Below are 15,391 nucleotides of genomic sequence, written 5' to 3' on the forward strand. Positions count from 1 at the left end.
TATGTTCTTTTGTGTCAGTATCAGCTCTAATGTCAATAAACCCATCAGTAACAGGTTATTTTTAAAAAATTAAATGGCATTATATAAATATTGTAAATATGTACATATGTCCTTTAGAGCAATCTTAGGGTAACAGTCGCTTGTATATATCTATCTATTGCTCTTAATACCTTGCCAACCACTTTCACGTTCATTATCTCATGTGTCATTTCAAAAGATATCGCATGAAATAGGTGGTATTATTTGCCACATTAGATCCATGGAAACCAAGCCCAGCAAACAGTGAGGGACTTGAAGAGAGAAAGCCAGATGATCAAGTTTGGAACGCTTTCCTAGCTACTCTCGTACCAAATCCTGGGTCCATGCTACTAAAATAATCCAGGAGCAAAAGACTTTAAAACATGCTTGCTCAACACAAGTGATCAGACACACTTCATGTTTGGACCAGAGTTTCTCAGCCCTCGCTCTAGTGACAGTTCGGGGATGGAGAATTTTTTCTTGTGCACTGTAGGATGTTGACCCACATTCCTGGCCTCTCCCCACTGGATGCCAGGAACATCTTCCAGTTGTGACAACCAAAAATGTCTTAGGTCATTGCCAAAAGTCTGCTGTGGACACTCTTTTAAACATATTTTTTTAAATTTTTTTAAATGTTTACTTACTTGAGAGAGAGAAGAAAGACCGAGCACAAGTGGGGGAGGGGCAGAGAGAGAGGGAGACACAGGATCTGGGCTCCAGGCTTTGAGCTGTCAGCACAGAGCCCGACGCGGGGCTTGAACTCGGGAACGGCAAGATCATGACCTGAGCTAAAGCTGGACGCTTAACTGACTGAACCACCCAGGCGCCCCTAAACATATTTATTTTTGAGACATTGTCTAAAGAAAGAATCCTTCTTCTAGACGTTATTGCAAGGCAGTGATTACAGCAGCCAACACAGTTATATGGTTAAATTTATCTATTTGAAAGCAGACAGCCGAGTTTTATTCTGGCTCCACCACTTAAGTTGGTACCATCTGTAAGTCAAATTTCCTCCTCTGTAAAATGAAAATAAACCACAGAAGGCTACTTAAGGATTAAAGAGTTAAGGCGTGTGAACAGGGAACCATGGCAACTGACTTTTAGTGCACTCCTGTTGTTTCTTAAGGTTATTTTTCTGGCTGTTCTGTAAACCTAAACAAATCTGAATGTTCTTAGATTTCTTCTCCACAATAGTCACTGCAGACCAGAAACAGCGTTTTTGCATTTGTGTGAAAGGCCCTTCGTGATCTCATCCCAAACTTGCTTTCTAGCCCTGCCTCTACGATCCGGCCTCCCGGGCAGGCTTCCTCCACACAGCCTGTTTCTTAGCCATTCCCCGGCTAGTCTGAGAATGTACCTTTTCCAAATCCACCAACCCCTCCGCAGCCCCGAACCTCTCCCTGTGCTGATCCTTTATTGGTATGTGTCTTTTCCAGAACATCTTTGTCTTGTGAGCCACTCCTTGTCCTTGAGGATTAAGACCCTTATGCAAGACCATATCATATGCCAAATTCTGGTTCAAATGAGATGGACATTTTACTTCCTCTGGGCCTCCAGTTCTTTCTCTGGAGTCTATCTCCATGGACAACAAAAAATCCGAGCGATCTAATTTAAGCGAAACAAAACCATTCTGGAAAAAGAGACTTGGTTGTAAATCGTTCCCCCCCAACTTATTGTTGAGGGGGTACACCTTTAGCATCACTCTTGTGAAAGTGAGGGAGGCACTTGAAAACACTAGTAGTATCCTCTTAGACAGCACCTGCTGCTGTGGATAAGGCTGGGGAATGCCAGTTAGAATAAACCGGAAGCGAACTGCTCGGACGCACAATCCACTCCAGCATGATTCCTGGAAAGCTGGTTTAGGCTAAGAGACATCAAGTCATTTTGAACACTAATTTACCGTTGTCGTAAGTCTTACCCGGCTTTGTGATCTCCCTCACCCCCTTTCACTCTGTCCCAGAGTCCCCCCCCCGGGACCCCACTTTCACATGTTGTCATTGCACCAGAGGAGGATTGGAGCATGGCAGCTGAGGGAATTTCTTCATGCTGTGGGAAAAACCCTTGTCCCCGTGAAGCTTACAGCAGAGAAAGGGCGGAGTGATGAATCATCGTAACAAAAACGATGGAGGGGAATTTCAGCCAGTTATAAGTGTGGTGGATGAAATATGGCGGTAGTAAGATGATATGAAGGGTCAGGCTTGTTTGCCTGGAAGCTTCTAGGAGATGCCCTCCGAGACATACGAACTAAGACCTGGTCAAGACAAGAGAGCACCATGCAGAGACCTGAGGGAGGAGCCTCCCCCAGAGTACCAGGATCTTGAGATGGGAACAGCAGAACTGTTTTCAATAGGAAGGAAGCAATTCAGGAAACTTGGTGCAGGAAGCTCAGGAACAGGGAGGAGTCCTCTGTGTGGGAGGTGGCTGTTGTCCTTGGTGCAGTGGGAAGCCACCGGAAGGTTTCGGTGACAGAATTACTGATGCATAGTAAAGACTGCACAGTTTGGCAGTATGGAGAGTGTGTGTGTGTGTGTGTGTGTGTGTGTGTGTGTCTGTCTAGGTGTGTCAGGGGAGGGTGGAGCGTTCCAGAATGACCAATTGGCCAGAGAAAAGATGTCATGAGAACTGAGGAAACACTCCCTGCCCAGATACTTCCTTCACTCTTTCCTTCATGCCTTCACTCTCCCAAAGCACATTTATGTAACGTTCATTATGTACCGGGGATATTGTATGCTCTAGTGAGCAAACATGACCGAAAGGGCTGCGGTCCTGGCCTCAGAGAACTTACCACAGTGTGGAGACGGAGGCAGCGATGGGACGCAGTCCACAACAAAATGGAGGCACTACCGCTAGGCATTGCATGGATGGACTCACGGAAGGCCTCCCTGAGGGAATCACAGGGAGCCCGGGGTCCTTAGTTTGAGTGAGAAACTGCTGGGCCAGAGCTGTCCAGGTGCCAGAACAGAGGTGGGCGAGAGCACCGTCCAGATGTCTGCCAGTGCAGGGAGCCCAGGGAGGCAGCGGGACGCAAGGCTGGCAAGTTGGGAGATGGCAAAACAAGCAAAGGCCTCACGAGCCATGGGAATATCCTGGTCTTTATCCCGAAGACAGCGGGAACCACTGAAGGGCTTTAAGCAGGGAAGCGGCCCGATCAGTTTTGTGTTTGTGCCCAGTCCGATGCCTTAGGTAGGAAGAAGGGTGCGTGGGAGGTGACTGGCTTGGTCAGCGGGGTGAAAGGTGAGAAACAGGTCTGGGAAAAGAGTAGTGGGGCAGAGGGGATGTCTGGGATTCCAGAGTTTTCAGGGGAAGCTGAATAGCCTTTTTCCCCCTAGGCTCATGATTCCTTAGAAAGTGCATCTGCTCTGAGTTTGGGCTGTGTGTGTGTACATGTGCGTGTGTATATACATGCATCCACACAAACGAACCCGTGTGTGTGCATGTGTGTAGAGGGTCCCTCAGACTGTTCCCCTAGAGATCTTGTTCCAAAGATGTTACTGATATATGCCATATAGAGCAGTTACTATCCGGTTAATAAAATAGGCTCAAATGAATTCTTTACTAATCACTTTCCAATAGCACAGGCTCACCCGAATTCATCTTAGCCATCCAGTACCTATAGGACACTGCTAATCTTAATGTATAGGGTATTCTGTAGATTTTTATTTCATTTGAACAAAGAACACAATTTTACTTGGCTGCTATTCTGAGCAGAGGGGCTGTGGGTGCTATCTCGATGTTGCAGAAGTGGTTTAGAATCATGCGAGAGAAGGACATTAAACTTAAAAAAGTAACACAAGCTTCCTGTGTTCTTAATCTGTAATTTCTACTTTGATCACATAGCCAAAAAAAAAATGTAATAATTTGTCTGTTACCAGCAATCACTTATGGGTAGTTTGTAGCAGATGTATTACTGTACTATTTGTCCTTTTGAAAATATGTGTGGCTACCTAAAATTTTATGTCAATTTATTAACTACTTAATGCACATTAAATCAAATGCTTGATCTTGCCAAGAAAAACTAAGCTAATTCAAAAGGAATCCCATTGACGATTGTCTTCAGAGCCGTGAAGGGAGTGCTAACACATTTCAAGGTTTGCTTGACAGCCTCTGTGGGATGTGATAAAGGAAAGATAAAGAGAACAGGTTACAATCTACGAGGACGCTTTTAACCTTTGTCTGTTCCTTCTCTGCCCCATTTTTTTGTGACTCCTCTTCTCCAACGACAGCACTGACCCAGCATCAACAGGATGGATGCTCTTGAGCTGTTTCTCTGGGAGTAGAGTGGTTATTGCCAAGCTATCTCGTTTGTCTTTCACCCTATCCTTTGGATAAATAGTACCCTTTTGTGGCACGTGGGGTCACCTTTTTATCTGCGGTCTCAGAGGTTGCTTTTTTATTTCTCTGTTAAAAATGGGTTCCCTGCTACAGGAATAGAATCCATACAATTGGCCCTGTTAGCCCCATGTCCTAGCTGGTTGAGCCGATTGATCATAAAACAATATTCATTTGCATGGTACAGTCAGTCTTGTGTTTTAGGGTGGACTTAAATGTCTCAGAGCATGTTTCTTAAAATTAAATAAACAACCATCTTCTTGGAGTAGCTCAGATGTGAAAAGAAGCATGGAGGAGAAAAATGTACAGTGAAAAAATACATATTAACATTGTATGAATAAACCCAACTCTTGAACTTCCTTTTATAAATTTTTCTTGTTCCTCCACTTTTCCCTCTGGAGAATCGTTTAAAGAAGAGATGATGGTAACAGTAACAGTGATAATAGTCAGAAAATAATAAAGAAGGCATCAGGTTCTATCACAACATTTTGGATTTTGGATTGGACCCCATCCAGTTATATTTTCTCTTGTCTGATAATTTAGCTAAATGCTGTCCTTGAATCAGACTGTTGAAACAATATATGAAACAATATATTAGAAAACCAATGTGACCTTGAGGCGCCTGGGTGGCTCAGTCGGTTGGGTGGCCAACTTCGGCTCAGGTCATGATCTTGTGGTCCGTGGGTTCGAGCCCCACGTCAGGCTCTGTGCTGACTGCTCAGAGCCTGGAGCCTGTTTCGGATTCTGTGTCTCCCTCTCTCTGACCCTCCCCTGTTCATGCTCTGTCTCTCTCTGTCTCAAAAATAAAATAAACATTAAAAAAAAATTTAAAAAAAAAGAAAACCAATGTGACCTTATAAATTCTCCATTTAAGCCCAAATTAAAAATGTGTATATTAATAAAATCATGTGACACTTTAAGTCATTTTTTTTCACAATCTTCATAAACATGTAACTTCAGTTGATACATTTAAGGTTTTATATGTATAGGGTGTGTGTGTTCAGCATACGTACGTACGTGTATACCTACACGCACCTCCAAGCCATCAACTTAAGGACGTCTTTTCAGATTCTTTTAAGTGAATGTGCGTGCATGAAAACTAGACCGGCTATTTGTGAAATAGTTCCGTGTAAACTCAAGTACGTTTCATAAATGGGTTAAGCGCGTGTTAACACTGTGGTAGGATTTCTCTCTCATGTTCTCCTGCCTTCTCCTTGTTCAGAGAATTTGGATGGAGAGACCCAGAGCTACCGGAAGTGATCCAGATGTTACAACACCAGTTTCCTTCAGTCCAGTCTAATGCTGCAGCCTACTTACAGCACCTCTGTTTCGGAGACAATAAAATTAAAGCCGAGGTAAGCGCTACTTGGATTCTTAAGCGACTGGTGGTAGATTTCGTCAGCACCGAGGTCTATAGAGTAGTGTTGAAAGGGGAAAGGAATAGGAAAACCAAAGTTATGTTTCCAAAATTTAGATCCATATGTAAGACCAAAATGGCACCTTCTGATTAACTGGCGTGTGTATGCATAGTCTTCTTTTTCAATATTTGGATACTGAGAAGCAGATGACCAAATATACCTTCTAGTATTAACACAGGCAAAATGGTCAAATGCTGGACTTTTCATGTGATTTGCCTTCCTCTTCCCAGTATCATCCCTGGAGTTATCTTTGCCTCTAAATCTTCAAGAAATAAAAAGCATCGTACGTTGTCTCCTCAACTTACAAGATTACTGCAGTCACCTATGATATCATCTCTCCTTTCTGGAAAACTCACTTACAGGATGAGAACTCTAGGCAATAGATAAGCTTTGTGTTACAATCAAGGATTTTGAGCCATTTACAGAATGACTAGGGAATATAACACGGGTGGATGTGGTCCAGGAAAGAATATATTGTCTGCACCCATTATGTAAACAATTGTTAACATGCTTGGTGTTCTTGGACTACTTTGTATATACACTGTGCTGCGTGGTATTTCTAGAAAATCACAGTGGTCGGCATAGCTCACTCTGATTTTTTAGACAAGGGACAAGTATTTGCATTAAGCTGCTGAGTAATCAAACGTTTTAAAACAATTTGATAAGCTATAAAGAGTCATCTCCCTAGCATGGGAGCAGTTCTGGGGATCAGTCAAAATCGGTTTCAGAGTGGAAACAAGAAATTTAGAGATATAATTGCAATTTATTATAGATTTTGCTTGCTTGCATTAGTATGGATATAGCCTAATGGCTTTTCATCATTTCTTTCTATCTTCCACTGGGACTTAGAGGACTTAGCAGAAAGGTCACGTGTCTTTGTGGATTGAATAAAGGGCAGTGGTTCTCAGCCAGGTGTGATTTTTGCCTCCCAAGAGATAGTTGACAACATCTGGAGACACTTGTGGTTGTCACAATTGGAGAGGACCGTGGCGGTGCTATCAGCATGTTATGGGTAGGGTTAGGGATGCTGCAGAACTTCCTAAAATGCACATGCACTGGGCAGCAACCGCAGCAAAGAGTTATCCAGTCCCAAATGTCAACAGTGGTGTCAACAGTCACATAAAGAAAAATATTGTTCATCCAAGATAAGTTTAAAAATGCCAAAAATACTATTAAAATTATATAAATGATCTACAAATAAAGCAAAGTTAAATTTGAGTTCTGTCCCCAATGGAAATTCTCTCAATCCTTCTATGCCTTTAATAGAAAACCAAAGAGTCACTCAAAATGAAGGACAGATTTCTGATTAGGGGATTACAGCCCATCATTTTTTTCAAGGTCACCACTTTGAGGGCTTCTTTAAAGGCCAGGGAAGCATTTTATTCCATTGTTCACGTAAGGTTGGATCAGGGGGGTTGTGATGCACACCCCCAAAAGCAGGAGTGTGGTTCCGATCTCAGGATTGATGACGCCCTGTGATACACCTGGAAGGTACGGAAAGTTGGGTGACTCACCTAATGAGGCTTATTGGGATGGTCGGCATGGCTCCTAAGTGGGACTGAAAACGTCTTGAGAGTAGGAAAGGGGGTTGGCTTGAGTTTTTGTGGTGATTATAGGGTGGAGCCAGTGTGAGGGTTCTCAAGTGTGGACAGGGGCTGGCGTGATTTGAACTTCCTGCTGATGCCGAAAGAGGAGGCATCCAAGCTTTCATATCACCTTGCTCAGATGTGACATCAGAAGCCAGACATCCAAAAGCGGAGTCTGAACCTTTATTATAAAGGGTTGTGTGGTCAGTACAGACAGCATGGCCTGGGGAAGTGTGAAGTCACTGGTCCCACTGGCTCTGTCTGCGTGCTCCTTGGACTGGCCAAAGTCTCTCAACAGCAGTGACTGCTGGCAGCTGGCCACAGACTTGGGCGTGGCCCCATCAGACGCACCTCTCTGCCCCGCGGTGGATCCGAGGTGGCACGATGTCGGGGGCGTGGAGGGTGGGGACCGGGACACGCGTTGGCATCCAGTAGACACATCCATCTCCCAGTGCTGCTTCCCTGCTCACCAGCTGTGCCTCCTGGAACAAGCCGATTGTCCTTCAGCCCTTAAAATAGAGATGCCGATACCTGTACTGTGGAGTCTTTGTGGGGCTAAGTGACTTAATGTATGCTGGCCGCTTAGTGGTAACATATTCATTCATTCATATTCTTTTTTGGCCAGGAACAGTTAGAACATTCAAGTTACTTTATTTTATCTTTTCGATGTTCATTTTAAGTTATTTTACTCTATTTAAAATACAAGTTATTTTATCGTATGTATTTATATATGTCTGCATGTGTACGTGTGCTTATTTTCCTAATTTGCCATGGGTGCCTGTGTCCCCTCTTACTGCCTGGAGATCTTCCAGCAACTGGCTCTCGGAGGAGGGGCTCATCTGGTGGGTGTCAGTGCTCCACTGCACCCCCAAAGATTCCCCAAAGATGTGGCCAGGACCTCAGGGTAACGTTGGCCAGGTCCCCGGGAGCCTGGGATGGGGAGGAAGGGATGAGTGGTGTAGGACCGAGGGCACAGTCTGCCACCACGGTGGACAGGGACAATGCACGTGCCTAAATAAAACCCAAAGTGAGCCATCTGAGTTTCTCTGTCTCGCTCCTTCACTCACGTGGGGAGCACACATATGTACACACACACGCACGCACACACACACACGGAACCTCTGGAAGGGATTTTGCACAGTTCTGTTTTGCTCCCTCATCCTAACTCAGGGCCCACGCCAATAGTAATGGTTCTCCCTTCGTGACGGATGGCTGCCCGTCATGTTCTCATACACAAGTATTGATTTTTGTAATTACCTGTTGTTCAAATACTAATCCTGCAGGCACTCGCCTTTCCAACGTACTCAGTCCCCCAGTCTTTCTATTGCATTTTATTGAATTGATTTAGCCCTTCGGTCTGCATTTCATTATTAGTATTGACTTTGCTCACACAATGGATAGACCATTGAGCAAAAGGCAGAATTAAATCTCCTATATGGGGAGGGTCATAAATCATGCCTTTCTCATTCCTCATTCCAGTGCTTGGTGCAGTTTTCATGTAATGAAGCCAAGAAACTCAGTGCTGTTCAAAATGATGCCGGATATTATAGGCACAAAGTTGAGAATTTGCTTCCATAAATCAGCAGATGAAAGCCCCGTTTCTAACTTTTCCTCCTGGTCTGGTGACCAGTGGATTTGCTGGATTGGTGGCAGCCTCCCAGGAGGGGGTGGCGCCCTGGGGAAGGAGCTGGGGAGGGCGGCTGGCAACCACCAGGGACCGAGCTGGAGTCTGCGGGCCAGTGGGGGACCCAGCTTAGAGCGTTCAGTTACAAATGAGACAGGAGGGTGCTCCACAAACAAGACCGCAGATCAGAACAGAAGTGGTTGAGGAACAACTAAAGAGACCTGGGAAGGAAAAAGGGTAAGAATAGATAGGGTCTGGGCTGTTGCCACAAACACACTGAGTTTGTGCAGCTCGTTTTCACAGACCGATGAACATCTGATACGTCGCTGCCCTCCTGCTTCAGGGGAGGGGTATCAGTGGCACCGACGGGTGTCAGTACTATTTGAACTGTGTCTCATATATGTTGTCTCCTAGACTGTTGGGACTGTCACAGTAAATTGAGCTGTACATAATCTCTGGAGTTGTTTGACGTGAAAACTTGCTCATGTGCGTGTATCACTGGCATCTTTTAGGAGGTACCTGGGTGATAATCTCTTAGTATTTTTCATAAATGCTTTCTTCATTCTTTCCGGGTGCTCCCCAGTTAAGAATATTAAGATTATCCATCGACTCGGGGATAATACTAGGTGCCTCTCATGGGTTCTAATGATTCAAGTTTCTTCATGTTGCCCCTCCTGCTTTGTCCCCCTGTTTCTGCCCATGCACACGTTAGGACAGGTAGGTGCACACCTAGGCACCCCATACTTGCACGTGGACAATCATTCACCAAAAATGAGCATAATATATATGCTGTAGGGCAGCGTTCAAGATAATAGGTCTCCTAGAAATTAAAAAAAAATCTATTTTCACAGTTTCAAGTGAGAAGGACTCTTCTTAAAATTAAAAGACATTAGCTGTTTTAATTTATGATGAACTAAGGAATTAAATTTAGTGGAAGTTTAAAATTAATAAGTATTTAAGTGTTAAAATAATTTTAAGATGTATTTTCTTCTAATCATGGGACCATTCCTTTAAACAACATACCTTTTAAACAAAACTGGAGCTGTATTAGTAGAGCGTTGTTATTAACTGACCGTGTTCATTTCTTTGTGATGGAAATGGCCACTGACCACTGCTAATGAAGATTTTTAGGGTTTTGACCTGGTCACCTCTTTTTTTAAAATTTTTTTTTAATGTTTAGTTATTTTTGAGAAAGAGAGACAGAGTTTGAGCAGGGGAGGGGCAGAGAGAGAGAGAGAGAGAGAGAGAGAGACAGACAGACAGAGAATCTGAAGCAGGCTCCAGGCTCTGAGCTGTCAGCACAGAGTCCCACATGGGGCTCGAACCCACAAACCGTGAGATCATGACCTGAACTGAAGTCAGATGCTTAACTGACTAAGCCCCCAGGCACCCCTGGTCACCTCTTTTTATATGAGAAATTAGCTTCAGCTATCAAATCTGCACCGCAAGTATTTGAAGAGCTTGCATATTAAACACATATTTCGATAATAAGCCTGATTCCTCTAGGAAAACAGTGCTGATTTTACTTTCCTAATTCCCAACACACCTCTGGGAAGTTGCCTTAGCATCCTGGCTCCAATCAAGTATTTTTTGGTGTTGTTTTTAAAGAAATGGCATTGTCAGTTCTAGTGGGAAAAAAAAAAGTTTACCAAAGCCTATTTTAGGTTGGTAGGGGAATTGAATATTAATAATATATAGATCCTATTTTTAAGGAACCCACAACCTACCAGACAAACAGCACACAAACCAGGTAATATGGCACCGTGTGTTACGCACAGTGGTGACACAAAACCCAGCCTGTGGAGTCAGAGAAAACTGCCTGCTTCCTAAAGTGATTACACTGAATTTTAAATTAGAAGTTGCAAGAAGAATATAGCCTAAGCCATACCCACTTAGAATTAATGGAAGACGGCTTGGATTTGGGGTATCAGTCCTTTGGAGTGTGTGTGTGTGTGTGTGTGTGTGTGTGTGTGTGTGTGTATGCATGTGTGTGCACACGCATACACATATCCATGTAGTTTCAATGTGTTTGTACCATTTACACTAGTCTATTTTTCCAAATTGGCACCATCTTTCTTGAGTGATGATAACACAGAAATTGGTTTCAAAAAAAGAAAGAAATTGGTTTCTGTGTATACTCATACCATCCCCCTCCCCCGTAATTTTTATTTTATTTGGAGTGATTTAGAACATTCCATATGTTAAAAAAAATTGACTTGTTCCTGTCTACTACACTTAAAGACCTTCATCATTTCTATTTTATCCTGGTTCTTTCTACCTCATATAGTTCGAGAGGAGGTGCAATCCATCTTTTCAGTTGATTACCTTTGAGCCATTTCTTGTCTTCTTCATCATAAATTGTTCTGCATTTTTAAAGAAAGAGCCTCTATGAGTTGCTAGGTGTGAGTCGAGAGTGTACCACTGAGTTACAAACACAGGCTCTGGAGCCACGCTGCCTGCCCTTGAACCCTGACTCTTCTGCTTTCTAGCTCTGGGATCTTGGGCAAGTTTCTGTACCTCTCTGAGCATCAGACTCCCAGACCATCAAATGGCACGGAGAATCCACATCCCTGCAGTGAGGAGGCGCATAGACCGCCAGCCAGCATAAGTGCTTAAGGAATGTGGGTTATTGTTAGTATATGTTGAAAATATAAACTAAGGAAGTCTCTTCCAAACTGTTAAATGTAAAACCAGTCTCCTCGTGTTAGAGACAGAATGGTTTATATATTCTGCTTTACTTGTATTTTCACCATTCACATTTTGAAATCTACTGTTGTCAACTAAAGAAATGGAAAGCACATGTTGTGTGTGGCTGTATGCCAAGCCACTGTTGAAACGAGTGGATTCAACCACGGGGCCTTTAGAAAGTTAGAATCAAAGAACCATTTTCGTGTGGCAACATAAAACAACACACAAACGGGTCCAAATGCTTCACACACTGATATTGTGTGGAGGTGGAACTCAGGAGTATGTGCATTCGGCAGATATTCCCCGATCAGCTGTAAAGTTCCAGGCTCTGTTCTTGGCCCTGACATCCCAGCAGTGAACACACTAGAGTCAGGTGAGCCACTGGGAGGCAAGAGTGAACAAAGATGGAAATCTGTGACGTGTGAGATGGTGTCATGAAGAAAACACAGCATGGGAACTAGGGTAAGGGGTGAGGGCATGTGGAGGCAGGGATCACTGCAATCTTACAGAAGGTGATCGGGAAGGTCATCTCTGAGAAATGGTGCTGGAGCAGTGCCCGAAGGCTGAGAGAGAGAGAGAGAGAGAAAGAGAGAGAGAACCATGGAGTCAGCTCTCTGAGCAGGAGTGTTCCATGCAGAAACCAGATAAGCCCAAGACAGGAGTGTGCTTGTTTGTGTACTTTCTTGTGGCTGCTGTAACAAAGTACCACAAACAGGGTGACTTAAAACAACAGAAGTCCAAGATCAAGGTGTCGGCAGGGCCAGGCTTCCTCTGAGACTCTGGGTGGAATGAAGAACCCTTGCCTCTTCCAGCTTCTGGTGGTGGCCCTCAATCCTTGCAATTCCTCGGCTTCTAGCTACATCCCTACAATCTGTGCCTTTGACATCCCAGGGCCTTCTCTGTATGTGAATCTGTGTGTTTCTTCCCCTGTCTTATAAGGGTAGCAGTCATATTAGATTAGGGCCCACCCTGATGATCTCATCTTAACTTGATTACATCTGCAAAGACCCTGTTTCCCGCTAAGTCACATTAGTTAGGATTAACCTATCTTTTGGCTGGCACAATTCAACTTACAATGAGGAGCAGCCAGAAGTGTGGTTGGAACCTAGAGAGAGGGCTAGAAGATGAGGTCAGAGAGGTAACTCAGTCCAGGGCTGCATTACATAGGTCTGGCAAGCTGAAGGTCTTACCATCAATGAAGAGAAATCCGGGGCCTGCTTTTTGGCAGAGTGGTTGAGAAAGCAGTGCATTTCAAGAAAGAATGCTTGGCAATTTTTGGAATCCATTAAATGGCCACAGGAGAGGGTAGCTGATGATAGGAAAGATCAGGAGAAGGTGAGTGTATAAATGAGGTGGGTAGGATTGCCCCGGCACATGTAAAAGGGTGTGCTTGTAAGAGGCAGTCAAAAAAGGAGGAAGGTAACCTCAGGTGGCCTCTTGGAGTGACCGCAAAGTGGTTACAAAAGTGTGATAAAAACAAAGTGACTTACTAGACCTGAAAGAAGTCTGGGTAGCTTCTGAGAGGACTCTAGTGTCAAGGACAAAGACTTAGAATCTCAGTGAGTGGGAGGGGTGGAGGGGGCGGACCGTGACCTTCCAGGACAACAGTATGAGAAGTGGCCCGGAGGCAGAAGGGGGAGCATGAGAAGTGGGTGACTGGGAAAGTAGTAGTGTCCTATGCACGCAGCCGGCAGGAAACAGCTGAGTGACAGGTGGTGGGTCTGCATAAAGAAAAAGGGAGAGACAGTGACCCTAACACACGGAGCTCTAAGACCTGTTTCCAGAGTGATCCATGATCTCGTTGCATTTAAATACCACCATGGTGGAAGGAGAGAGTACAGAGTGTGATAAGGGCTGGGCGCATTGGTCGGAAGATGGAGATTGGCTCTGGGTCGTGGGGAGGAGTTGGCACCGTGGAGAAGTTCAGGCTTCCCAGGGATTTCAGCTCTTGTGGACACAGGAGAGGCGGTATAGGACCCATGCCGAGCACCGCTGCGCCCGGAAGCTGGGACTGAATGAATGAAGACAGCCCAACATACGTGTTTTTCGTTTTCACGAAGGCTTGGTCTTTCACACATGACAAGGGATAGAAGAGGGGGAATCGTGAGTTTTTGGACCAGTGCTTCCAGCAGAAAGGCCCATGAGTCACCCTCAGTGGCATAGATGGCAAGTAGACAGTATTGCTAACAGGCTGGGACAGAACTACAGCTGAGAAGGACAGATACGCTTGCACAGACGTTTGCATCCAGCTGGTGGCCATGCCCCCGTGCTGGGGGCGCTGAGTCAGAATCGCGGCCTTTTGGAAAATGTGGGGAGAAGCAGAGACAAAGGCATCCAGAGGCACCAAATAGTGGCGATGCAGTGGCCTTCCATACTTAAGGGCAAATAGGACCTGAGGAAACAGCCAGGATGTCTGGGGCTCGATGGCCCTCTGTCCGTCCCTGCCACATACCTTCCGTCCACGTCCTGTGCTTCTGCCTCTCTGCCCTGCTGGTTCCATCTCTTGCCCCTTTGAGCTCTTCTCACTCCTCCTAAATTTGCGCCTGTCACAGCCCCCATCACCCATCCAGAGGTTTGTCCTGGCCTTGGTGACTTTTTCCAAGTGCTGAGGAGACCGAGGGCTTCTCTGGCCCAAGGTCTCTCCTCCCCGCTGTCAAGGGATCAGACATCAGTGTGACAGTTCTGTGTGACTCACCTGATAAGTGCCTTCTGCTGGCCCCAGGGGTCACCGAATAGACACAGCAGCAGGGATGGTCCCCCATTAGGAAGTAAGTCGATCTTTACCAGAATCCAGTTCAAAGAGGGCCCAGTTCTTGACAGGAAACTCCCGCAGTAGACACAAAACTGGTTTGATGGCCTCTTCCATTAAGAAGTTGACCAAAAGGGGTACCTGGGTGGCTCAGTCAGTTGAGCATCCCACTTTGGCTCAGGTCATGATCTCATGGTTTGTGGGTTCGAGCCCCGCATCGGGCTCTGTGCGGACAGCTCAGAGCCTGGAGTCTGCTTCGGATTCTGTGTGTGTGTCTCCCTCTCTCTCTGCCCCTCCCCCCCACACACTCTGTCTCTCTCTGCCTCTCAAAAATAAAGAAAACTAATAAAAAAATTTTTTTTTCAGTTTAACAAGAGACCTGGGAAAGAGAAGCAAAGCATGTTGGGAAAGACTGGACATAGGACGGGAACAGCCCATAGTTTGTAGGTGGCAGTGAAAACTGAAGACTCACGTCTCATTTCCAGACTGGCTGTCAGCTTGGCTTCCAAGCTGGTGACTTATCTGGTGCCACCAGAGCACAGGGCGGGAGAGAGCGCAGAGGTTCAGTCAGATCTAAGGAGCAAGGACCGTGTTTCCTCTAGTTTAAGGTCCCTTCAAGGAAGGCCAACTATGGCAGGAGAGAAGAGACAGCACGTGGTGAAGGAAGGCATGGGCATCAGAAGTGCAGTGGGGGACAGAGCCACCTGCCACACACGGTCTATAGCTGTGGGTCACACAGACGGAGACCAACGTTCAGAGACAGCCTTGGGCACCTGGGTGGCTCAGTCCGTTAAGTATCCAACTTAGGCTCAGATCATGATCTCATGGTTCAGTTCCTGAGTTCGAGCCCTGCATCGGGCTCCACGCTGGCAATACGGAGCCTGCTTGGGATTCCCCTTCTCTCCTCTCTCTCTGCCCCTCCCCCACTCACGCTTTTTCTCTCTCAGAATAAATAAATAAAACTTAAAAGAAAAAAAAA

At 45.3% G+C, this 15,391-nt stretch overlaps 1 protein-coding gene across 3 annotated transcripts in view; it reads left to right on the plus strand.

The window, feature by feature from the left end:
- CTNND2 (catenin delta 2) overlaps positions 1-15,391 on the plus strand; it is a 933,243-nt gene that overhangs the window by 674,268 nt on the left and 243,584 nt on the right. For all 3 annotated transcript variants that reach the window (XM_053202070.1, XM_053202078.1, XM_053202077.1), the window contains exon 10: positions 5,570-5,702. In XM_053202070.1, the coding sequence (XP_053058045.1) occupies positions 5,570-5,702 (133 nt within the window). The remainder of the gene's footprint in view (positions 1-5,569; positions 5,703-15,391) is intronic.

The sequence above is a fragment of the Acinonyx jubatus genome, chromosome A1 (genome assembly GCF_027475565.1).
Source record: "Acinonyx jubatus isolate Ajub_Pintada_27869175 chromosome A1, VMU_Ajub_asm_v1.0, whole genome shotgun sequence".
Lineage (NCBI taxonomy): Eukaryota > Metazoa > Chordata > Mammalia > Carnivora > Felidae > Acinonyx > Acinonyx jubatus.